Here is a 24,575-nt window from a genome sequence, read left to right on the forward strand (position 1 = left end):
GGTCAATCTGCAATCGTTGATAGTAACTTCAATCCTTGTAAGGCTAAGTTCGGGGAGCGCGCTATCAGCGCTGTTGCATTATTCTATCTTTATTACTCATTAGATGTAAAACAAAGATAGAATAGCGCTGATAGCGTGCTCTCCGAGCGCAGTCTAAAGCTGTGTCCCAGAATTGCTGCCAGCACGTTGCCAGTGCTAAAAATGTATAACATATGTGACGTAAACTATAGATCTTTAGCGCTGGCAGTTAGTGAATTTTGGTACACAGCATAATGGCTAGTCTACAATGGGAGTAGGCAGTATAGAGTAATGAGTAAGGTTTTTGGAGTTCTTTTATTTTTGTCTATACAAGTAATTATTTCGCGTTTTTTAACACACGTCTTTCATTGGCTAATAGTAAGGCAGTAGGCAGTGCGAAATGGGAATTGTCCATTTCGTTATTCCCGTCGTTTCTTCACCGAAAAATATAGTTTACTCTCTACTCCTACAGCCTTACAACCTTCATTGTAGACTAGCCATAACATGCGAAATGTCAGATCGATAACGTGTACAATGTACGTAACTACATATATGTGAGTAAGTTTGACGAGGTTATTACTCTGAGTATTGTAACACACATTTACACGTGTTTCATTTGTTATTGCGAACGGTATGACCGTTTTTTAATCAATTACTATATTAAAGATATAAATGTCTCTAACGCATGGGTTTTTCTTTCATGCCATATAACATTGAAGTGAAGATATAAATGTGTTGAAGGAAGTTGGCGCCGGTAAACCGATATACACACATAATTGACAACTTGGCGATAAATTAGATTCCGCGCGCGTGTGTGTGTGTGTGGAAGAATAAAATTTGGAGTTAAGTTTATGGAACAAAGTATCAATTCGTCAATTAGGAGATGATACGTACAAGAGAAGAATTAGCGGAAAAATTGGGTTTTGACAGCTGCGAGGATCAACATACGATTATAAACAACATGGTAGACGCAAGGGCCTGTTACAAGCCTAGTGGTAAAGTGAGTATATGCGATTGTTATTACGCTTTTACCAAATTACAGCACAAAACGTGAAATTTGACGTGTCTATATACATATATATATAAACTCTATATTTTTTTATGTTATTAACAAATTGTACAATGTATATACATCTCTCAATCTTGTCTTTTGGATCATCAGAATTGAACAAAATCAATATATTTAAACGCAGATGATCCTTAACAAGTTTGCTTAGAAAATACTCACCTCTAGCAGATTAAAATATATACTGTACAACTGTAGAATATTATACATGTGTGTATGTCAAATTGCATATAAAAATCATATGTGTAGCCTTGCATGCAGAATTGTAGTTGTTGTAAGTTGCACTTTGGAACACAGGGTGTTTTTCATCCCTGTTCACGGTAATTAATGTGATACATTGATATATCTATAACTACGCATTACAGAGATTGTGAACAATGTTTTGATCAGCATTCTAGCTAATGATTCAATTGTACATTAATTGTAGTATTTTATGTGTTCTCGTTTAATTAACGAAAAGTTTTGCAAAAAATAATTGTAGGAAAATCGATAGTGTATTATCAGGTGTATATTTCGACACACGCACACGCGCGCGCGCACGTACACACACACACACACACACACTCTCTCTCTCTATATATATATATATATATACATGTATGTATGTGTGTGTGAATCAATCTCGTATTCAAACGCACTACCGCAGGTATCAGGTTCCACAAGCGCTAGATAGTTTTTTCGCTTTTGTTCGTCAGTAGAAAAGGAATGGTTGGCGTAAGTGAACGTTTGCTCTCGATTGCTCTTTAACTGTCGTATATATGTAGTTGTTGATTCTGTGCATGCAGTCGATTTCGTAATCTCTTATCGTTATTCAATCGTTATAAAGGTTGCTTATGCAAAACAAAGAAATATCATTTATTTGCACATCGCGTTTGAATTGCGTCAATGACTAAGAGTCTGCAGCATACGATTTTTCTTCATGCCAAATCGCATACGAGCACTACGATTTTGTAGTGATTCTGTAATTTCCAAATCGCGATTGATCGATTTTGCCGATAGAATCTATCACAAAAAAGTATCGTGTATCATAAGCTCTTAAACATTAGCTTCACAAATATTCGTGTACTTATTAAAAAATGATCTACCTGTTTTATTTTGTGTGTTTAATCTGAAAAAAATGGTGTAACTTTTAAAAAATTATCGTACAATATTTTCTAAACTTCAAATTATCAGCCGTAAAAACGTTGACAAATAGGACTCGTAGTAAGTGATTACACACGCGCTTAATAAAATAAAAATATCACTATTGTATTGTAATAACATATCTGAGATCATTATAAATCTACTGTAGCGCTTTCGAAACATTTAATTTTTTTATACAATAGAAAAAACTTGTACAATTGCATCGTGCGTCAGATGTAAAAACAGCTTATCGCTGTCTTAATTGCAATCATAAGAATTATGTTTGAATTTAATTAAGCTGCTCTTTTTCGAACTTTTTTTAAAATAGCTTACAGAAATTGTTCTTGACGCACTGTGCACGATTACTTATATGATTTTATAAATTGCTAATTAATGATACGTGTCTTATTTTCTTTTGTTTCTTTTAGTAAGCACGCAGTAAGAGAGAACGACTCGTGTAGATATTTGCAATATTATTTACGTTCCTCTACGTCTTTATTTTTTCTTTCTCTCTCCTCCTTCCTTATTTCTCTCTCACTCGTCTCACCTTCCCTTCCTTCTTTCTGTTTCATCAACTACCTGCACATGCATGAGCCCAGGCTTGTTGTCGATTACCGCGTCTCCGTTGTGCACTAGCGACAATCATCTCACCGCACGTGTACTCAACGAGCACCGACTGTCTCGGATACCAGATTCTGAATAACGTGACCAGACATGACCAATGATAAACAGGTGAGTGCGGCTTGTGCGCGCAAATTAAGAGACTGAAAACAAGATTTGTTCGGAGTGAATTACAAAACTGTGATTCGATTCTGTATTATTTTGTCAAGTTGCCTTTTAATGTTACGTATATTTGAAATTAAATTTTTTTAGAAGTAGATATAAAGGATGGAAACAATGTATTATTCATACATATTAGTAGATCATGTGTGTATTTATTTTACTTACTTTAATTCCAAACGTTTTTATGTAGGTGTAAAAAATATATTTTAGAAACTATGTGATATTTAAAAATTAGAAGTTTTTCATCTAAACTGCATGTTCTTTTTAAACAAAGCATGGTGCGACATTTATGTGTGCATGTAAATATTTCTTTAATATAAGACTGTGTGACAATAAGTGACAATAAGACGTTATTGTTTGTAATTTGGAAAACTAGCGGTTGAGAGATAGAGAACTATGTGATAAAAGTGATTTCTCGCTAAACGTCAACGCACTTCAATGTAACTGGAGTGAGTATCCACTTGTTCAACGCATTACTTTCTCTGTATATAAAAAAATAACTAAACAGTATAATGAAATAAATTTGTACATATATAAGGATATATTAAATTATTAATGTTTTGTAGCAATATTTCTGCATAATAATGATTAAACATCACCACGTTTCGTAATGTAACTGATCTTCATTATGACAAAGTATATAATTTATCTTTCCAAATCTATCTTTTATGTACAAGTTGTTACGATCAATTTTCTGTATCAATATTTCTTGAAAGAAATATATAAATATGATCCATTTTAAATATGATTTTTACAAGCAATTGTACTTGAAACAATTTTTAAAAAGTGAAATAACTTATATTAATTTTGACTCTAATTTCAATTATCGTCAAAACTCACTAATTGTGAATTAAGTAGCTCGTAAATGAAAGTTGGCTCACTTACGTCTTAGGACACCGTATGTCTCTATTTTGAAGCAAGGAACAGGTCAGTCCTTTCGCCACGAATTTTATAATTTTTGCAATCTGTTTACTTCTTTTTTAGATGAGGAAAAGTCGCATAATTCGATCTATCTCGCCGCGCTACGCTGCACGCAGCAGTAAAATACCATTTTACAAACTCAACATATTTCATACCCCAATTGGCAGTCAATTTGTCTCTCTATTTTGCTATATACAATACATAAATAAATAAATATATTTATAATATATTATATATAATATATATATAATATATTTATATATATATATAAAAAAAAAGAAAGATGTGACTAAAACTGAAATTTTAATATGCATGGAAAAAGAAAAAGGTTTTAAAAATTATAGTCTATTTTTTTCAAAACTGAATTTTGAAAATCTATAGTTATCATCTGATAACAAGATCGGTATTCACGTCGGATGATATTGATCGGCAACTTTCTTTTTTTACGGTTTCTGAAGAAGATATAATAAACTAATAGAAAATGTTTCTTTCTCTTTTGTTTTGATAACATTTTGTCTCGAAAAATTATCGCATATTATATTGATAATATGTGATGTACATAAAACAATATGATTGATTAACGCATTGTGTAATTTTGTTGCAATAAAAAATTCAAGTTGATGTGTGTGTGCGAGCTTAAAATTCTAGCAATTAAAATCGATTTTTCTTCAACAGAAACAGGAATTGTAAACCTGAATGTGATATTTTTAGTCATGGTTTCGCGGCGTTCGAAGCAGCAAATTCCGGCATGTCTATGGTGTGCCAGCTAAGAGAGAGAAATGTTATGACAACATCAAAATCACGAAGAACGCCCATGATTCACAATTCTGCGCTGTTAATCCAAAATTTTTGGCCGTCGTAACAGAGGTCGCAGGTGGTGGAGCGTTCTTAGTATTATCATTGGATCGTGTAAGTTATTTGCGTCTCATCGATTTATTGATTCCGTTGCCCTCCTTACAAAATGAGAGCAGCATCTATTAACAAACTCTTTTTTTTTTTTTTTTAGAATTAATGTAATATTATTTTTTATTTTCTTATTATATTTTAGACCGGGCGTCTCGACTTTAATGCTAGTCGTGTAACTGGACATACCGGTCCCGTTTTGGATATCAAATGGAATCCATTCAATGACAACATTATCGCATCCTGTTCCGATGACTGCACCGTAAGAAATCAATGTTTACGTAATTATAGATTTCTCTATCCGATAAAGAATATTGTTACATGAACAAAAAATCGCGAAAAATCAATATTTTATTTCATAAACCAAACTATTATCGTGTAATCAAGATCATATTTATTTTCAAAAATTTAAAATATTTAGAATCAAACGATAAAAAATTAATAAAACAATTAGTAGATATATTGTTGATCACAAAATTATTTCAAAGAGTTCAATTTTCTTAAAGTACTTTATATAGAAAAGTTTGTATCTTTATTTAGATAAAATTGTGGCATATACCTGATGGCGGATTGTCGAGAAATTTGACCGAGTGGTTGGTGGAATTGCAAGGACACAAACGACGTGTCGCTTATATCGAATGGCATCCAGTAGCAGAAAATATACTTTTTAGTGCCGGTTTCGATCATCTTGTTATTGTATGGGATGTAAACAGATGCGAAACAGTGAGTGTTATCGATAGGCATCCCGATGTAATTTATGGTATATCTCTGAATCGCGATGGCAGCTTGTTAGCAACTACTTGCAAGGACAAGAAATTGCGGGTTTTCGAACCGAGGTCTGGTATAATTGTTTCGGTAAGTAAAAACTGAAAAAGTCAGATGATGGTAAGTGAAAAATATAAGTGAACAACGTTAATTGTTAATTACCGCACTTCCTTCCTACCGCAGGAAGGAGTATGTCACGCTGGCACGAAAGCGAGTAAGGTAGTATTTCTTGGCAGTTCGGGGCGTCTATTAACTACTGGATTTAGTAGACATTCAGATCGGCAATATGCTATATGGAGTCAACATGACTTGACCGTTCCTCTGACATGCGAAACGATCGACTCATCAAGTGGAATTGTCTTTCCATTTTACGATAACGATACCAATATGGTATTTTTAGCTGGAAAGGTGAAACACTTACATAATAACGTTTAAATCGCGCAGGAGAGAAACTTCCTTTCTTACTTATACATTTTATGATTTTCTGCAGGGTGATGGAAATATTCGTTATTACGAAGTAGTTAACGAAGCACCTTGGATGCATTATCTCAGTCAATTTATATCTGGCAATCCTCAAAGAGGGTTAGGAGTGATGCCGAAAAGAGGCATTAACACAGCTATATGTGAGATATTCAGGTTTTATAAGCTACACGCGACTCGCGGAATGTGCGAGCCGATCTCAATGATAGTACCTAGGAAGGTAAGTTTATATTCTCATCTAATATTTTACATATATAAATTTGCTATCTAAAAAAAAGAACAATATATTTCAGTAGTAAAATTTACTTACGCTTTTCTTTTACATCGTGGATCATAAAAAATTACGGTTACAGAGTGATCAATTTCAAGAGGATCTATATCCTGATACAATTGGAACGTCTCCTGCACTGTCAGCTAGGGATTGGATTAGCGGCATGAATAGTCCGCCAGTCTTAATCTCTCTTAAAACAGGTATATTTAATATATGTCAAGATACGAACAATAATAAAAAATTGCAGCACACAATTAATAAATTATACATGATTTATTATTAGGTGGAAGCATTTCTACACATAAACCACGAATGTATAAGCCGCCACAATTGCCTGCATCTACAGACTTGAATAACAAAAAGAAATTCGCGTTTCTTTCTACGGAAACTATACCGGATTATAGACCGGTAGAATTGCACGATATGTCGGAAAAAAGTCAAAAGACCTGCAGTAATCAAAGCACAAAGTTTCAGCAACTTCAGCAGAAATTTGCAAACGTCGGTATGCAGGTAGAAATTATGTTATACTTTATATAATATATACACATATAATATATATACGCACATAAAAATATCTTTAATAATATTTCTTTCTGTTGTAGAAAAATATTATGTCATCTACACTGAATGACAACAAAGTTATGGAGACTGTGGATGTTCCAAATAACGAAGCAGAACTTCGATTAGCATTCGCCCGTCAAACCGATGAATTAAGGCTGGTTCGACGACAACTTGCTAACAGTCAATTGCGCGTTAAGGAATTAGAGGACCAAATACGAAAATTGCAGCGCCAATAAAACTTAAGATAACACTTATTTGCAAGTTATTCGCTTCATTATTGGTTAGATAAAATTTTCGCAGCTTTCGATATAATCAAATAATCGACAGTCAAGTCTATTAAGCTTTCGAAGAGTTTACGCTAGGTCTATGAAACTCGTACACAAAAAAAATATTCGTACAGGTTAACTTGAAATTTTTTTCGGTTGCTTTGCAGAAATATTTGTTAAATGTTTAGGGTGACCACAATTATATTAAAACTTATTATTAAATTATTATTAAAACTTTAGCAGTGATCACAGAGATAAGGAAAAAAGCAATCTGCGATTGTTGCGTGAAAATTTGTACCTGTTTACACATACCTGAATGCACAAGTTGAATATTCAGATATCGCAGTGCCGCTATGTCATATGTATGTGGCTAAAGCATTTTGCTATATATATACATATATATATATATATATATATATATATATCTTTTACTGCCGTCTGTACTGCCGTGATGTCGATGGCAATAAGATTTTCGGATCAATTAGCTTAAAATTCTTTTTTATATAATATGCAGCAAAATGTGTATGGAAGATTATATACAAAATGCAAATCATTGAATATAAAAAGTGTACAATATATTTACGCTCTATGATATAAATATCCATGTATATTTTTAAGAAATGCGGCAGTTTTTTTACTTGATGTTAAATTATAACTAATTATAACAATAATAATAAATGCATACCAAACTTTATTTCTAGCGTTAATTTCGTAGCTGAAATGATATACGTAATTATATACAGAACTGTATTTCTGCTTAAGAATATACACTAATGATAAACAATTCGTATGAATTATATATGTATTTTTCATACAGTGTGTAATTGTATTGTGTGGATTGATAATTTATAATATTAATGATAATTTATAATATTAATGATTGATTATTTATAATATAATTTATCTAAATGCTATACACTTGATAAATTATAAGAAATTTCTAGTGTGTGATTAAGAGAGTAAGATTTGTGTTGTGTGTATGTTTAAAAAACAAAGTAAATCATAAAATTTATCAGTAGAGCATTCAAGTGATACTGTTTCTAGTCTTTCCTCATCAGCTGATTGTATAATTATTGCTATTAGTTTTAATATACTTGTGAAGGTATATTTAATACGAGATCTAATTGAATGTTCGAATCATTATTAATTGAAAAATTTGTTTTTTTTCTCTTCGTTAGATTTACAATTAAGATTGTAAACTTGCTTCGTTTGAGTAAATAAAATTTATAAAATCCCTCATGATAGGTATCACATTTCAATTTATGTAATGATTTTTTTCATATGTCAATCCAATATATGTTATTAAGATTTAACTATTTGATATATTATACATTACATAAAGAAAATACATCTTTGTTCAATAATCTACAAGTAGATTATTATTAAACACAGTACGCGCGTCTGTCAAATAGATTTAAAGATATTGTAAAAAATGTGTGAAACTATCCAAGATTCTTAATAAGAGTATTATAATGAAATAGTATTTATATGTAAAAAATCAATTTTACACATTTTTTTAAGGTATCTAAATTGAGAGAGAAACTATGTGGTCTGTGTCAGTAATTAATTCTAGAATTACGTATCTTACGTCAGCTTTGATCTTTTCTACAGATCAATATCTAAATGATTAAAATTTGATTTGTCATTCTCTTGGACGGAATTTGAGTAACAAAAGCACATGTAAAATTCAAGAACAATGAATTATACAGTTAGGTTACAATTATACAATGAATTATTCAATACATTCCCTGACATATTGAATAAAGTATTCTACCTGCAAAATTGTCTACTCCAGATTATCAATAAACTTACTGGAATGAGTAAGGTGTATAAAAAATTTGGCTGGAGATATGTTGCTGGATTGCATCCATCGCTGGAGCATGTGAATACACACGTGCGGTACATTAGCTTATCACCTGGTTGTTTTACATAATCGCAGTAGTTTCCCATGTGCGCAGATGAGCAAAACCGCTTTGTACCAATGCCACCTATTTTTTACATATCACGTTACTTATACAATAAGAATTTTAAATAATTAACCTCGAATGAATAAACAAATAAATAAAATGTGTGGATATTTTGCAAGTAATGAAGAGATCAGATAATACCCATGCATGTAAGTTGGAAAGAATGTGAGAAAGCATACTAGTGTTAGATTTGACTTTATGATAAATTTAATAATTAAATAAAAATATACAACAAATGAAGGAAAAGCATATTTCACATGACACACATACACACACACACAAAGAACATTGAAACTTGTAAGAACCTCCATAACGGCCAATAGTTTTGACACAATAACGCGCCTCATGAATATGATCACAGTTTGTTGGCACCAATGAAGTTTCAACCAAATCATTGTTCATGCATTTCCATTCATCTTCAGATGAGCATTGGTAGCATTCCAAGTTCATGGCTTAATTAATTAAAAGAGAAACAAATTAAATTTTTTAATTCCAGGCACTCATGATGTTTGATGTTTTATAGATACGTACGTATATGTATATAAACACATGTATGAGAACTTTTGTAAAATTATATACAATATTCTCTATTATAATTAATTTTAAAATATCCTATAAAATTATAAAACAGTAATATAGAATAATTAATAATTAATCATATAAACAATTCATATATAGACAGTATTTTCCTAAAACACATGATAATAATGTTTAACCTTTAGAGGGTTGCAGTAGCCGCTATTTAGTGGTCAGCAAAAAACTCAGAAACTTTGTGCAACATGTTTATATATATATATGCATAAATTTTTTGTTAAAAGTCAAAATTTTACAAGAAAAATGCCAGTCCTCCAAAGATTAAATGATTTACATTAATATGAAAAAAAAAAATTCAGGTTAATAGCTATTTCTCACAGAATGAAAATGTAGCAAGCATGTTTCCAAAATTGTTTGAAAAATCTGAAAAAAAGTATTCTATTAGGTTAGGATAGGATGTTCCACATGCCACTTTGTTAGTCTGCGTGCAAGTGAAATACAATTGTCAGTAATCAATCTGCTCTCCCTGTGTTGCCCCTATGTTAAAGTTTCAAGCTAAATCGCAGAAATGTCTGTGTTTACCCTCGAAACGGCCTATATGTTTGACACAATATTGAGCTCCATAAACATCCTTGCATGATCTTGGCTCAAGATCCACATCACTTGTTAAAAATTCATTACACTGGAAAGGAAACTCGCTGCTGGTGCTGTTACATTGATAGCACTCGATGCTATATCCTAAATTAGATATCATTTTTTATAACTATATATATATGTATTATGTGTGTGTATATATAACGTAGTACATATATATTATCTAAAAATTATATATTTTTTTCTATACAAGAAACTTCAAAATTGTTCTGTCACTAGCTTGAAAAAATATCAAAGATGAAGAAGGATGCCCCGCCCAAGTTAAGGCGATGTGTCACAACTACAAATTGTCTTTAGAAGTTTAGAAAACGCAATAGATACACAATAGTGGAACAATTATCGCTTGTAATATAGAATCAGTTCTTGTTAAAACTTATACACGAATATATTCTAATTACAAGCAATATATAATCATCAAGCGCTGATATTTGATAAACTCGTACAAGGCTCTTCCTTGCGTGCACTCGCGCATCTTATGTGTATATTTTATCTCACCTCTTTCAAGTAGCAGCAAAATTATCACAAATACGAAGTAACACTTTGTGCTGGCCATTTCGAGAGATCTGTGCATCAGTTCAGCTCAGTTTTCCTTTGAATCTCCTGTTTCTTTCTTGATCGTTGCTCCGTTGCGTGTTTACACCAGTTTTCACTTGCTAATTTCTATATTTGGTTTGGTGCATATATGGCTCAAAGGACCGTTTCAAGCTAGTCCATACGCCATTCTAAGTCTTTAAAAATCGTGACACAGGTCCTAAACCGTGGTTTGGGTACAAGCCACGGAGTTGTACGTTCGTTAAAATTAATGATAAACCGAAAAAGTCGGTGTAAAAACACCGAGAATTGTCCAAAAATATCTAAGCGTAACTACGCACATCCAACCGGTATGGCTGATGCAACACTTCTTGAATAATTCTTTCGATGACCAAATTTCTATATTTTATGTAGATTTTATGAAAATAATTTTTGAACGTAGCTCTACAGTGATTGCGTTCCGATTATCACTAAATCTATAACAAAGTATAGATGTTTAATACCTGGCAGTGAATATCGGAACGCAGCCAATTGGTTTGTTCTTTTTTGCTGAACTGATCACACTAGTTCAGTAAAAAAGAAGAAGGTGTTCCGAAATCGCAGAATGATCTCAATTTGTGTGTGTGTGTGTGACAATTGACACGAGTCACATATACTCTCTTCCCTCTACTATGTTTGTAAATTTATAATTAATTAAAATTTATAAATAAAAATGTTTAATTTGCTAAATTATCTGGAAAAATGTCATTGGTAAATTTATTATTTAATACGTTACAAGTTTACATACAAGTATTTATAAATTATAACATTTAACATTTGTAAAATTTAAACTATAAAAATATAGCGTTTATTCATTTACTATTCACAAATCGATCCGTAGAAAAATAAGTCAATCTATGATCGGCGTGGCGCAGCACACGCGTTATTCTTTCATGTAAGTAGAAAGTAATCATTCAATCCTACATTCAACATCACTAAAAAAAAAAACAAAAAGAACATTCGCAGTTGTCAGCGTTGCATTATCGCGTTACTAACATAAATACAGATCATAGATCATGTAATTAAACGTACATATACAGATATTTATCCGAGATTCACTCAGAGACGTCATGTGATTGCTGTTCGCGGCAACGACAATGTTATCGCTGACCATATGACCAAATTAGAATTCGAGTTAACAAAAACGCAAAAAGAAAACAAACAAATTGTTTTGTCATATACGAATATTATACGAATGAACTTTCGCGTTGAGGCGATTGCCTCGATTTTGCAGCAAACATAACCTTTGATATTATGGCGAGCACGGCTGAAAACATTACCTGTAGTGGCTTTGTGTTTTTCAACAATTTCGACTCGGCTAATTTAGCTAAAGTAGAGCAAGTGAGAATATCGGAAAAAGCTGTTGATAAAGGTATTTTATTTATCTGCTAATGTAAATGTGTTTTTAATCATTGTTTTGCTTGGTTACACATGTTTACAAATTTGCATTTATTTTTTACAAATATGCTTTTGATAACTTTAAGAATTTTCTTTGTTTTTTTTCTTGTCAGGTGTAATTAAAAAAAAAACTGGTATTCTTGCATATTGTGTAAATTTAACTTATTCTTGTATATACAGTGCATGAAGATACACATATACTTGTTATATAACAACAATACTATATTATTTCACTACTTTTAGATGTGTATGAAATTGATGATAAATCATCTAGCAATACTTTTAATTCTAAAGATGCAGTAGATTATGAATTTAACTTATGGACAAAGCACGACTGTCATGGCACACAATTTCAAAATAACAACAGAACTTGGTTTTATTTTGGAGTCAGATCTAATTGTCCAAGTGTCTCAGTTAAATTTAACTTAGTTAATTTGAACAAGCAAGTTAAGATGTTTAGTCAAGGAATGTGTCCAGTTTTTAAAATTGTGCCAGGACATTTAAATTGGGAGCGAATTCGTGAAAGACCTACTTATACAGTAAGTAGTACTTAAGTTGAGATATTATAGAATCATTGGTGTAATAATTATGTGGTATATAATATTTAACATTACAGCTTGATCAAAAAGGAAATGAGTTTACTCTATCGTTCCTTTATTACACTCCAGAAAATTCAAAAGCTATTACTTATTTTGCTTTTACCTATCCATTCTCATATACAGATTTACAAAATTATTTGAAAAAAGTTGATGCGAGAATGGGAAAAGGGAGTGTAATATCTGAAGATGATATCTATTATCACAGAGAATGTGCAATAAAATCTTTGGAAGGTCGTAGATTGGATGTATTAACAATCAGCTCGTATCATAACATAACACAAAAGAGAGAAGACAGACTGAATAACATGTTCCCTGAGTTAAGTGAAGAAAGACCTTACAAATTTCGGGATAAAAAAGTATACTATATTGTACTACATTGTAATGTTAACACACAATGTAATCGAATTTAAAAAAAAGATACAATACTATGTTTTTATGTATTTAGGTAATTTTTATTAGCGCCAGAGTCCATCCAGGTGAAACACCATCTAGCTTTGTTCTCAACGGTTTTCTCAATTTTCTGTTAAACCGAGAAGATCAAGTTGCAATAAATTTACGTCGCCTATATGTGTTCAAATTAATACCAATGCTCAATCCAGATGGTGTTGCCAGAGGTCATTATAGAATGGATACTAAAGGAGTAAATCTAAACAGAGTTTATTTACATCCCTCTCAAGTAGATCACCCCACGATATATGCCGCAAGAAATTTAATAAGGTAAACACATTTCTGGCTGTAATTTTAACATTTTACTTAGTGAAATTCAAATTTACACGCTTTATTGTAGATATTATCATCATTCTTATCAAGTGTCAAGTGAACCAGTTGACGATGACCTGTCAAATATAAATTTAGAAATTATGGATAACAATATTATAAATTCAACCGCTTCGCTAGCTTCAAACCATGCACGTGACACAACTACAAAACTGTTACAACAAGTATGATACAATTAAATATGATTCTTTTAATAGATATCTTTAGCTTTTTTTATTTATGCTAATTCAAATATCAGCACTACTATCAAACACATTATTCTCTTTTAATATCAATTTCTTTTCAATAGGTAACACTCATGTCATTGGATGAAAAAAATATGTACACTTTGGAAACCACTAATAAGTTTTCGTTAGAACATGCAGATAGTACATCTATTGGTATGTCTTACTTTTATTGATGTAAGAGAATATCTTACAAAACTTAAATTTTAATTTATCTACTCGTTATATACAGATAAAAAAGAGGAACTATCTAAAAGAAATGATAAAACCGAGAATATTACGGAAGATCGAGCAAATGACAGATTATTAAATTATACAACTGTGTGTTCAAGCGAGACACCAAAGTCTTCTAATAATTCTGGATTATATTTATACATCGATCTTCACGGTCATGCTTCGAAGAAAGGTGTTTTTATGTATGGAAACCATTTTACCGATCCGGAAGACACTGTTACATGCATGCTGCTACCCAAATTGATGTCTATCAACAATCCACACTTCCATTTTGCATCGTGCAACTTTGCGGAACGGAACATGTACATTATGTGAGTTTCTTAAATTTGGCATTTGCCGAATTTGTTTGCATTAATTTATTTTATATATATTGTTCTCATAGAGATAAACGAGATGGTATGTCGAGAGAAGGCTCGGGACGCGTAGCAGTTTATAGAATGACTGGACTGATACGTAGTTATACTTTAGAGTGCAATTACAATTCCGGTCGTTTGGTGAACACAATACCTCCTCGAGTTCGCGACAAGATGAACAAAACTATGAATCGCATATTTATTCCTCCAAAATATACTCCGGCTGTTTTTGAGACAGTAAGTTTATTTCGTTCCTTTGTTTCTCTTAGTCTCTTTTTTCTTTCTTTTTAATGTGACATAATAGTACATATATCGTCAAGCTACGATGATTTACAGGTCGGAGCAGCGCTAGGTCCTTCTATACTCGATCTCACTGAAAACAATCCTAACAGTCGGTTGCCAAATAGTCAGTATCGTTCTCTGAGAGGAGTAAAATCACATTTGAAATTAATGTATGTGAACAATCTTTCTACACCGACCAACAAATCAATGCGTAAGGTAAATTTTGATGTAAATAACGAGAGTGACGATGTTTGCAGTACTGACATAAAACAGTGTACATTATCATAGTTACTAACTTAATATGCTGTGTTTAGTATTAACGCTACAACACATTAGTGCCTGAAATCGACATAAACATTTTATGTATCATTAATATTATGTACACTTGAATGTGGGAGAGAGATTTTGTATTAATCTTACAAAACTCAAAACATTACGAATTTCTGTGAATATTTTATATTTTACAGTAAAATTCATAATTGATACAATTCAGTTTTTCATATATGTATTTTCAAAGTATTTTGTGCATCAAATAACATATTTCTATTTTGATGTTTCATATTATCTGGAAAATATTATATAAAGCTCTCGTTTACAGTAGAACTCCAGTAATTTCGAGCACATGGGACTGATTCTTCCTAGAATTCGAAATTAGTTTCTTTCCCTTCCATTTTTCCCCTTCCAGCGACCAACTGGTAGCAAGAGACGAAAGATACAGACAGTCATCGTGTTTCTTTCATTGTTATCTGCGCATTCTACGAGTTGCGCAGTCACTCAAGAATATCGGGGAATCATGAATAGTAGGGTAAACTATCGGCCCGCTTATCAAGGAGAAGTCGAAATTATAGTGTTTGAAATTACTGGAGTTCTACTGTAAATAAGTTTGTTAATGAATCTTTGATACGGTAATTCTTTCAATGAGACAATAATATACTCTTAAAAATAAATTTACATATCATATGGAGAGATGTTTTTTTTCTACTTTAAAAAATATACTTTCAAAGAAGATGATATAAAACTATATGTATACACGTATGTGTCTCGAATTACAGATGAGTTGTATTTTTACAGTGCAAATATATGTGTGTGTGTATGAACATAATATTTATGTATATATCGCATAGTTTGATATTTTAAAATTCAATTTTCAGGAGATTAACTTTTGGTAAAAGTTGAAGAACGCATACATGTATAAAACGCGAAAAACTTGCCTTCTATTATTATTGAATTATTTCACGTTATACAATTTAGTAACGCGCTCATTAATCATACATATTAATTAACACGCTTTTATGTCTGACATATATATATATATATATATATTAATGTTTATTTGTAAATAATTAATTTTCATGCACTACGTACTATATACTCTTCATTCCATCTCTTCTCCGCAGTAATATATATTTATGTCGCTTGATTTGTGTAATGATAAAAAGTTAGACCATCTATAATAAATCATTATCAAAAAGAAAATTTGTTAATATCGTACATGTGTGTAACTTATTCTATATATTTCTTTAGCGAAGATCACAACGTAGAGGTAGAAGTGGTTAAACCATTATATCTCTGGATGACGAAATTGTTGAAGTGGAATGTACAGAGGCTTGTTGAAATTTAATCACGTTATACACACGTTTTAATGATAAAAATTTTGCTTTATTACTTTTATTTTGACCATACACAGGATTGTTCTTTCTTGTGGTATAAATGTTATTATATTTGTTTACATTAAGCAGAGATATATAAATTTGTTATTATTGATGAGAATGTACATATAAAAGAATTTATATATTTCATGTGTGTGTGTGTGTGAGCGTGCGTAATACGCAATTTCATCAAATAAGTAAAATTAAAAAACTTAATTAACAAAATTAAATAACTTTTCGTTAATAACTTTAAACAACTCATCAAAAATTTAGAGACACGTATAGAAATCTTACAATGTATTATATATGAATTTACATATCCAATTGTGTTAATAAATGTTTTATAGTTTTAGTATTTATTTATATATTTGTGTTATATTTTTATTTATTTCCCGATAATCTCCTGATAGATCCTGTCAATTAATGCAAATATCGGTTTTGTAGAAACATTTCTTTCTCTCTCTCTCTCTCTATTTTCTAGATAATAGATATTTTTACCAAATATATATATATATCTTTTTAGTTGCACAATTCTCACTTTTTTGTTCAATTTTTATATATCACACATACACACGCACACACACACAGAAAGAGAGAGAGAGAGAGAGAGTGTGTGTGTGTGTGAGAGAAAAGAAGAGAGAGATGATGCTTTACCCTTTTAAAAATAGATGATATATACACCCATGTTATATTTGGTCTAGATAGTAGTATCGTAGTTCGATGTAAGTCACTATTGCATTATTAAACAATAATCGAATAAAATCTCTCTCGTACATATATTACTTATTTGTATGCTATCGTGAGTTGACCAATATTTTTCTGACACAAAGACCCATTTCTCTGTCACAAATATTTACACATATTTCTTTTACTTACAGGACAACGTAGATGCTGTTGCACAAAATACTTGTATTTTAAAAGACGTAGAAACAAAATTGAACGATGCGATGACGGGAACAAGAAATGTTGTAAAAAATGAAAACAAATTAATGAAAAAATCTATTCTCCGCCGTGGTGTATCTCTTTACTCAGCGATGAAAAGAATCAAAAGTAGTAAGAAACCTCGGCAAACACGTCAAGCACTGAGGACTCACAGTGCTAACAACGTAGAGAACAGCACAGTAATTTGTACAATAAAGTCCGAAGTAAAACCATTTTTAAAAACGATTCATTATTGTCGATCGACTAGATCTAACATAGAATCAGTCATTAGCAGCGACATTCTAAAGCCGCGTTTAAATATATGTACAAATAAGAAATTAATTACTACAAGCAACTCAATGAAGACATGTAATATATCTATTGAAGAAACAACAGCGGTGAAACACGGTTCAAAAAGATTGAAAATGATTTCGTCTACGATGACCAAGAATACTCTCTCCGAAATTGAAGAATCGTTTTGTTCTGAAACCAGCACTAAAGTATCTTCAAAGATGACACGTGTTCACGGTAAACAAAATATCAAAGAAATAAACAATAAAATTCAAATACCAGGCAAGTCTTCCAAGATGAAAAAAATGAATAAAAACAGTTCTGTACTTGAAGAAGACACGAAGTAAAAACATAAATAAACTAATTAGTTACAATACTAAGAAATTGCACTTTATGTTCCGCTGTTATTTTTCTGAAACTATAATTTTTATTTGAAGTTTTTTCATCAAAGAAAAATCATTTTTTTAATTGCGATTTAGAAATTCTTAATCAATTTACGTTATATAAAATAGATACAATCTGCAGTACCGGTTGTGAATTTTGAAATACAGAGTTACTATTTTTTAACTGCTGACTTCGATGACAGGTTTAAATACTATGTACTGAAGTCGTGCGCATCCTATAAGACATTATTTACGTCTGATTAGTTAAAGAAAAAACAGTATGTATGTACGTACCAATGTTTTAATATAATATGTAATGTGGTGTTGTTTTTTTAATTAAAAAATTGTTATAGTTGTGTTAAATAAAATATTAGAGTATTCTAACACCAGTCTATACGCATGTGCAATGGTTCCATAGGTTTGATGATAAATTTTGGCGTTTTACATTTAAACACTTTTCAACTTTGAAACAAATTAAGCCCCTTGCACAATGGAAGGAATAGCGATAGCGATAGAAATAACACCAGTTTTAAAGAGTTTATATTTATAAATAATGGTAGGGGAACATACGGAATCTAACATAAAAAAAATACACATGTATCAATGCAGATCAGAAAACGGAATAAGCAATAGCGATAAAATTTCCGACGAGTCGGAATTCTGTGTCTATTGCTTATCGCTATCACTATTCCCTCGCATTGTGCAAGGGGCTTTAGTGGCTACGTTCAGCAGAACGTTATCTTGTGTTTTGTCAACATTCGACGTTGATTTAATAGTTCTAAAAGTAAGAGCCAATCACGTCCGATTGCTACAAAACAGCTTGTTCTGCTGAACGCAGAAAACTCTTCACTCCACAGTCATTGGCTGCCAGAATTTACGTTCCAAAATCTTATCTTGGTTACTAAAATGCTATATTTCTCGTCACGTGTACTATAGTTTTTGATTACCAACTTACGTAAGTAGTTAAAGTGTTACCAACTTTATAACTAAAAAAAATAGCAAAAGCTATTTCGGAACACACCTTTGGTTACTTTGGTTATTTCCATAGTTACGTTCCGTTTCCGTATATATACTTGTATTTATATATACTATACGTGACGTGTACTATAGATAAATGCGCGCATATGCGTGAAACGGAACGCAGCCCATATTATCTCCAGCTAAGTTATTTCGCACGATCTGTCAAAGAGCGCAACGTTATCTCGTGTGATGTCATTGTCGTGAACAAAGTATATACGGAATATCTGGTAAAATACCTATCTTTTTATGTCTAATGAGATTCATATATCTTTACAGATGTAATAATAAATAACATTACCAAGATAGTTTGTATACTAGATAAAGAGTGTGTGATGTTATGATTTTTCTTATTCCAATTAAAGTGTGGCAATAGAACGTATATTGCAAAGATTTATTTTTATTATTACATTTTAGCATCATGGAATGGTTATTTGGCAAACGAATCACTCCCGAAGAAATGCTCAGAAAAAATCAAAGAGCATTAAACAAGGCAATGCGAGATTTAGACAGAGAAAGAGTAAGAATGGAGCAACAAGAAAAAAAGATTATTGCTGACATAAAAAAGCTTGCAAAAGATGGTCAAATGGTGAGCTAACTTATTTTACTCTAAATGTATATATATATTTTTTAATGTTAGATCATAATTTTTCTTAAATTATTATTAGGATGCAGTAAAAATTATGGCTAAAGATTTAGTTAGGACAAGACGTTATGTAAAGAAATTTATGCTGATGAAAGCAAATATTCAAGCTGTGTCTCTAAAAATACAAACTTTACGTTCTCAAAACACAATGGCACAAGCTATGAAAGGAGTGACAAAAGCAATGCAAAACATGAACAAGTGAGTATATACTACAATTCATTGTACATTTTTCACAAATTACAAACTCATATTGCATACAAACATTTATGTACTTAATTTGCATTTATTAAACTCTTACAAAATATAATCTCTAAGATGGGATCTCTCTCTCAGTAAGAGCAAGTGTTTGTGTACAGAAACTATAATAATTTGGTAAACCTTAAACAATAAATTTTTCTCTATGTCAAGAGAGATTTCTCTTAAAGTATTAATTTATTTCAATGATTTGTTCAATTTGTTCTTGCAAATATCAATCTGGTAATCTGATTATTTTTTGTCTGTTTTATAGGCAATTAAATTTACCACAGATACAGAAAATATTACAAGAATTTGAAAAACAATCTGAAATAATGGATATGAAAGAAGAAATTATGAATGATGCGATAGATGATGCTATGGAAGATGAAGGAGACGAAGAAGAAAGGTTTTAAACAATTTATGTTTAATAAATTATTGTTAAATTATGCTAAAAAATTATTGTTAAATTATTGTGTATTTTTAACTTAGATTTATTATTAGAAAATTACACGTCTTATTTTATTTTCACAGTGATGCTGTAGTCACTCAAGTGTTAGATGAGTTGGGTTTACAGTTGACAGATCAACTATCAGGACTGCCACAAGCATCTGGATCACTGAGTGTAACTGGTTCTAAGCAACCGGTTGCAACTGCAGCAGGTAATGAAGAAGGAAGCAATCTTGCGGATGCTGATGCAGACTTACAAGCGAGACTTGAGAATTTGCGACGTGAATAAGGATTGAAGATTGATAAAGATTTAAGATATTAGGAGCAATGTATAAAAAGTGTATGTAAAAAGTATCGGTTTTACATATTAAAAAAACGTAGCTTTAAGAGAGTTTTATCGAGTGCTTAAATATACTTGAATATTTAATGTACGTAAATTCAAAAGAGTTGCCTACTGCATACAGATTTCTTGAATGTTTAATCTTTATATTTTATATGCACTTCTTGAATTTTATAATGCTTTCGTAAGAAAACTGTACACTCTGTAAATGCCTAAGTTGTTAATGCAAACTTTACCAAATTGTTACATAATAAAATGTGTAACAACAGTTTTTTCTTTAATTAGTTGTTATGATACTAAACAGCTGCTGTTATATATTTTTATTCGAAAGAATCAATTACAATGTCAATTATAAATTAACGTAAAAATTAATTTTTAAATTAGCGCTTTATTCAGCACTAATTTCTGATTGGTCGTGACGTCATTATGCGCAATACACGTACATATAGGCTGCGTTCCGTTTCACGCATATGCGCGCATTTGTCTATAGTGCACGTAACGTATAGTATAGATAAATGCGCGCGCATATGCGTGAAACCGAACGCAGCTATGTACTCTGCACATATATACATGTTTCTCTATGTTCTATACCATGATCGCACCAACCAGCAATTTCAAAGATATCCAAATCCAACGTCATTTGAATTGAAGTTGCCATGCAGTTGCCATGCACACAGACGGCGGTTCTGGCTTGTGTGCGTGCCCTAACCGCTCGATGCTCTCGTTGCTCTCTGCTCGATCTTGCAACCAGCGTTGCCGTGGAGTTTGCAGCGCTGCTTGCAACTCTGGTTCCGAGGTCAAAAACTTTTTGAGAATTAATGGCGTATGGACTAACTCAATTCGGTCCATTGAGCCATTTTTGCACCAAACCAAAACTTTTTGAAAGTTTTGAGCACAATTTCGATTGGGTTTGTGATCAATTCTCGACGAGTTCCGTTAAAGTGTTCATTTTCGTGAAAAAAAGTAACACATCGGTTACACTCGGCAGCAAAGTAGTCTCGATACAGAGAGAGATGTATGTACAGAGTACTACTTACATGCTTCTCGATATTTAGTTGGTTATATTGACAATTAGCTTTCGAGAGGAAGATAGCCATAGAGGGTTAGGTGAATATTTGGCAAGGAAGAAATATCCTAAGACTTTGGATCTCACAAAGGATCCGTTGTAATTGTGGAATAAGAACAATAAATAAAAACTGACATACTGCTCTAACAATTTGTGACGTCACATGGTGGACGCGGCAAATTTGTGCCGTCCAGGTCATAGTCCATAAACAAGAGTCACGTAATACACGTTTTGATTGATATTTACATACATTTGAATTTCAAATTTAAGAACGTTTCATCATTTTTATAGTGTAATTTTGTTTCTAGAAGTTGTGGAAGTTTTGTTTGTTTAGTCACTAGTCTCGTACGGTAAAAAATGAGTCAAGACTTGCGAACTCAATTAATTACCGCTGCTGTTGCGGCAACTATTGGTGTTATAAGTGCAGCTGGTATTTTTATTTATCAAACATTTCTTGAGAGACAGCGCCTTAGGAAAAATCCCAATGTGAGTTTTCATCTCGATAAGGTTGAACAACGTCTCATGGAAGTACGAGAAGAATTACATGAATTGAGGTAAAGATTGTTTTTTTCTTTAAATTTAACAGTATTTATATAATTACAGCTGCATTTATGTAATTATAGCTGATATAAGTTAATTTGAATCTATCTGATTATATCACAGGCTACAACAAGATAAAAAAAATCAACAAGATAAAAAAGATCAACAAAGAAAAAATAAACGTGACAACGATAGTACACACATCGCAACAGATAATGATACAGATGTTTTTTCAATAGCAAGCACTGATGTTGCTGAAGATGAATTTGTTGATTGTTCAGAAAGCGGAAATAGCATGAGCGATGTTGAAAACAGGTCAGTTTACTATACTTATATATTTATTCTTCAATTTATACAAACTTTAAGTGATTTGATGTTACAAGTGTTCTATTTAAGTTCTACAAGTTTGAGTCAACAAAATTTGATGTTTGTAGAATAGCTTCTATAGTTTTTCTTGTTACACAAACAAATCAATTCTAAGCTCAACAGGAAGAGATTTATATATGTTTAGTGATGCAGGGATTGTATGGGACAAACAGCTGAAGACACTTGCTCTGGATTAGACTTATCCATCTTCGATATACATTACCAACAACGTGAATTCGCGGAAGAAGATTATATCGCTTTAAACAATCTTGCAGATACTTATCCAGACAATGTAGATGTAATATGGAGATACGCCAGAAGCTGTTACAAATACTTAAATTGTATCACTGATTTAAATGCAAAAAAAGCTACTATTGGCGCAGGTATATAATTTAAACTTATGTTTTATAAAATTAAATTTATTTTTAAACATAGATTACAACAGTTTTCTTTTCAGGAATTAAATGCTGTGAGAAACTTCTTCCTGAGTTAAATGCAGATCTGCATAAATGGTGCGCTATACTTGTAGGTGTTTACGGCGAATATTTACCAATAGCAGAGAAAATAAACAACGGTTATCGTTTCAAAAAGCTCGTAACGAAAGCTTTAGAAATACGTCCAAGTGATGCCGATTTACATCATCTACTTGGTAGATTTAACTATGAGGTAGCTACCTTGAGTTGGATAGAAAAAAAGGTGTGTTCGATTTTAACGCATCAAAATTAATATCCTTTCTCTTTTCTCTCAATAATGGCAACTCTTTTTAAGCTACAGATTTTGTGAGACTAATTTTCTCACAAAATTCAAAAAACAAAAAAATATATACTTATATATATATATATATATGTCACATGTTTACAAAAACAAAAAACTTTGAGAAATAAATTTTAACGTAACAGAGATACTCAAAATCATATATAGTTTTGTTCATTTAAAGTAAACCTTTCGATTTTACTAACAGAAATTCGATTTTAAAGTTTGACTGAAAAATCTGTAGTTCAAAAGTAGTGCGTGTGCTTGTAATAATAGCATGCTGTCTATAATGATACTTTTATATATTATTTCTTTTTAATAGGTTGCTGCGACATTCTCGGAGCTACCAAGTGCCTCGTTTGAAGATGCGATCGAAAGCTTTCAGAAAGCGGACACTTTTTCGAATAAACTAAATCCGGAAAATCATCTATTTCTTAGCAAATGTTACATAGCAACAAACAATTACAAATCGGCTTGTTCTTATCTGAAACAAATTTGTGAGTTATCAGTTACTAATGAAGAGGAAAAAAGAATACAAAATGACGCTCGTCAACTTTTTGACAAGTATTCAAAATATTGCCAGTAACAAAAACATTTAAATAGATTAGTATATATATTCGTCTTTTCTCTCTAATATAAATACATTAATCTTAGGTGAGAGATCTGTTTACATCTAAGTAATTATCCAATTATAAATGTGAAATGGGAAAGAATAAAAGCAATTTTAATATATAGATGAATATACATAACTTTTATTATATAACAAGCTTTTATACAAAATTTATATAAAAAATAAAATTATCTGTAAAAAAATTTATATAAAAAATAAAATTATCTGTAGTATAAAAAAATGTAATGTATGTATAAAATATGTGTTTAGAACAGAATTTATAACAAAAATAAAATATTAGGCAAATATATTTTAGAACTATTATTTTATTATAAAAATAGGTCTCTTTATATTACAATTAGTAAAATATAAAGTTCAAGCACTTGTTACAACAATGATATTTTTCATCTTGTTATCATCTATTTCTTTCAAATAAATTTTGCATTCCAATAATACTGAGTAAACGCAATCGTTTTACACAAACGTGTTTAAAAGTTTTATTATATTATTAATAAACCTATATAATTTCTCTCTTCCTTTTTTCCTTGTCTTCTCATTGTT

The 24,575-nt window shown here is 31.3% G+C and overlaps 5 protein-coding genes across 21 annotated transcripts; 4 read left to right on the forward strand and 1 right to left on the reverse strand.

Moving 5' to 3' along the window:
• The first annotated feature begins 360 nt into the window (after positions 1-360).
• LOC109863663 (coronin-2B-like) lies at positions 361-8,026 on the forward strand. Of its 10 annotated transcripts, none has more exons than XM_020444049.1 (10): positions 361-572; positions 738-1,018; positions 4,622-4,819; positions 4,959-5,075; positions 5,354-5,668; positions 5,762-5,986; positions 6,069-6,278; positions 6,412-6,529; positions 6,613-6,839; positions 6,932-8,026. In XM_020444049.1, exons 2-10 carry the CDS (start codon positions 902-904, stop codon positions 7,124-7,126), a joined length of 1,722 nt encoding a protein of 573 aa, XP_020299638.1. In that variant the 5' UTR covers positions 361-572; positions 738-901; the 3' UTR covers positions 7,127-8,026. The 10 variants fall into 10 exon arrangements, with proteins under 10 accessions (XP_020299638.1, XP_020299639.1, XP_020299635.1 ...); XM_020444050.1 differs by lacking the exon at positions 361-572 and adding an exon at positions 577-649 and having other exon boundaries at positions 760-1,018; XM_020444046.1 differs by lacking the exon at positions 361-572 and adding an exon at positions 578-649.
• Positions 8,019-11,217, reverse strand: LOC109863664. Of its 2 annotated transcripts, none has more exons than XM_020444059.1 (3): positions 10,807-11,217; positions 9,429-9,575; positions 8,019-9,144 (listed from the first exon to the last, which is right to left on the reverse strand). In XM_020444059.1, the coding sequence occupies exons 1-3, from the start codon at positions 10,880-10,882 to the stop codon at positions 8,927-8,929; spliced, it is 441 nt and encodes a 146-aa protein (XP_020299648.1). In that variant the 5' UTR covers positions 10,883-11,217; the 3' UTR covers positions 8,019-8,926. The 2 variants fall into 2 exon arrangements, with proteins under 2 accessions (XP_020299648.1, XP_020299646.1); XM_020444057.1 differs by lacking the exon at positions 9,429-9,575 and adding an exon at positions 10,240-10,395.
• A 225-nt stretch (positions 11,218-11,442) lies between these two features.
• LOC109863665 (cytosolic carboxypeptidase-like protein 5) lies at positions 11,443-18,309 on the forward strand. 4 transcript variants are annotated; one of them, XM_020444060.1, is made up of 11 exons: positions 11,443-11,592; positions 11,723-12,253; positions 12,523-12,818; positions 12,896-13,234; positions 13,324-13,595; positions 13,666-13,819; positions 13,945-14,035; positions 14,112-14,424; positions 14,496-14,703; positions 14,803-14,964; positions 17,276-18,309. In XM_020444060.1, the coding sequence occupies exons 2-11, from the start codon at positions 12,136-12,138 to the stop codon at positions 17,954-17,956; spliced, it is 2,634 nt and encodes an 877-aa protein (XP_020299649.1). In that variant the 5' UTR covers positions 11,443-11,592; positions 11,723-12,135; the 3' UTR covers positions 17,957-18,309. The 4 variants fall into 4 exon arrangements, with proteins under 4 accessions (XP_020299649.1, XP_020299651.1, XP_020299652.1 ...); XM_020444062.1 differs by lacking the exon at positions 11,443-11,592 and having other exon boundaries at positions 11,628-11,776; positions 11,922-12,253; XM_020444063.1 differs by lacking the exon at positions 11,443-11,592 and having other exon boundaries at positions 11,628-11,776; positions 12,095-12,253.
• An 829-nt stretch (positions 18,310-19,138) lies between these two features.
• Positions 19,139-20,960, forward strand: LOC109863612 (charged multivesicular body protein 2a). Of its 2 annotated transcripts, none has more exons than XM_020443936.1 (5): positions 19,139-19,239; positions 19,427-19,598; positions 19,678-19,853; positions 20,164-20,298; positions 20,424-20,960. In XM_020443936.1, exons 2-5 carry the CDS (start codon positions 19,431-19,433, stop codon positions 20,626-20,628), a joined length of 684 nt encoding a protein of 227 aa, XP_020299525.1. In that variant the 5' UTR covers positions 19,139-19,239; positions 19,427-19,430; the 3' UTR covers positions 20,629-20,960. The 2 variants fall into 2 exon arrangements, with proteins under 2 accessions (XP_020299525.1, XP_020299526.1); XM_020443937.1 differs by lacking the exon at positions 19,139-19,239 and adding an exon at positions 19,246-19,337.
• A 347-nt stretch (positions 20,961-21,307) lies between these two features.
• LOC109863611 (regulator of microtubule dynamics protein 1-like) lies at positions 21,308-24,138 on the forward strand. Of its 3 annotated transcripts, none has more exons than XM_020443935.1 (6): positions 21,308-21,964; positions 22,054-22,299; positions 22,409-22,600; positions 22,805-23,034; positions 23,109-23,317; positions 23,727-24,138. In XM_020443935.1, exons 2-6 carry the CDS (start codon positions 22,103-22,105, stop codon positions 23,988-23,990), a joined length of 1,092 nt encoding a protein of 363 aa, XP_020299524.1. In that variant the 5' UTR covers positions 21,308-21,964; positions 22,054-22,102; the 3' UTR covers positions 23,991-24,138. The 3 variants fall into 3 exon arrangements, with proteins under 3 accessions (XP_020299524.1, XP_020299522.1, XP_020299523.1); XM_020443933.1 differs by having other exon boundaries at positions 21,311-21,964; positions 23,109-23,347; XM_020443934.1 differs by having other exon boundaries at positions 21,311-21,964; positions 22,057-22,299; positions 23,109-23,347.
• The last annotated feature ends 437 nt before the right edge of the window (positions 24,139-24,575 follow it).

Source organism: Pseudomyrmex gracilis, unplaced genomic scaffold (assembly GCF_002006095.1).
Source record: "Pseudomyrmex gracilis isolate BER0280 unplaced genomic scaffold, ASM200609v1 scaffold_11, whole genome shotgun sequence".
Classification (NCBI taxonomy): Eukaryota; Metazoa; Arthropoda; class Insecta; order Hymenoptera; family Formicidae; genus Pseudomyrmex; species Pseudomyrmex gracilis.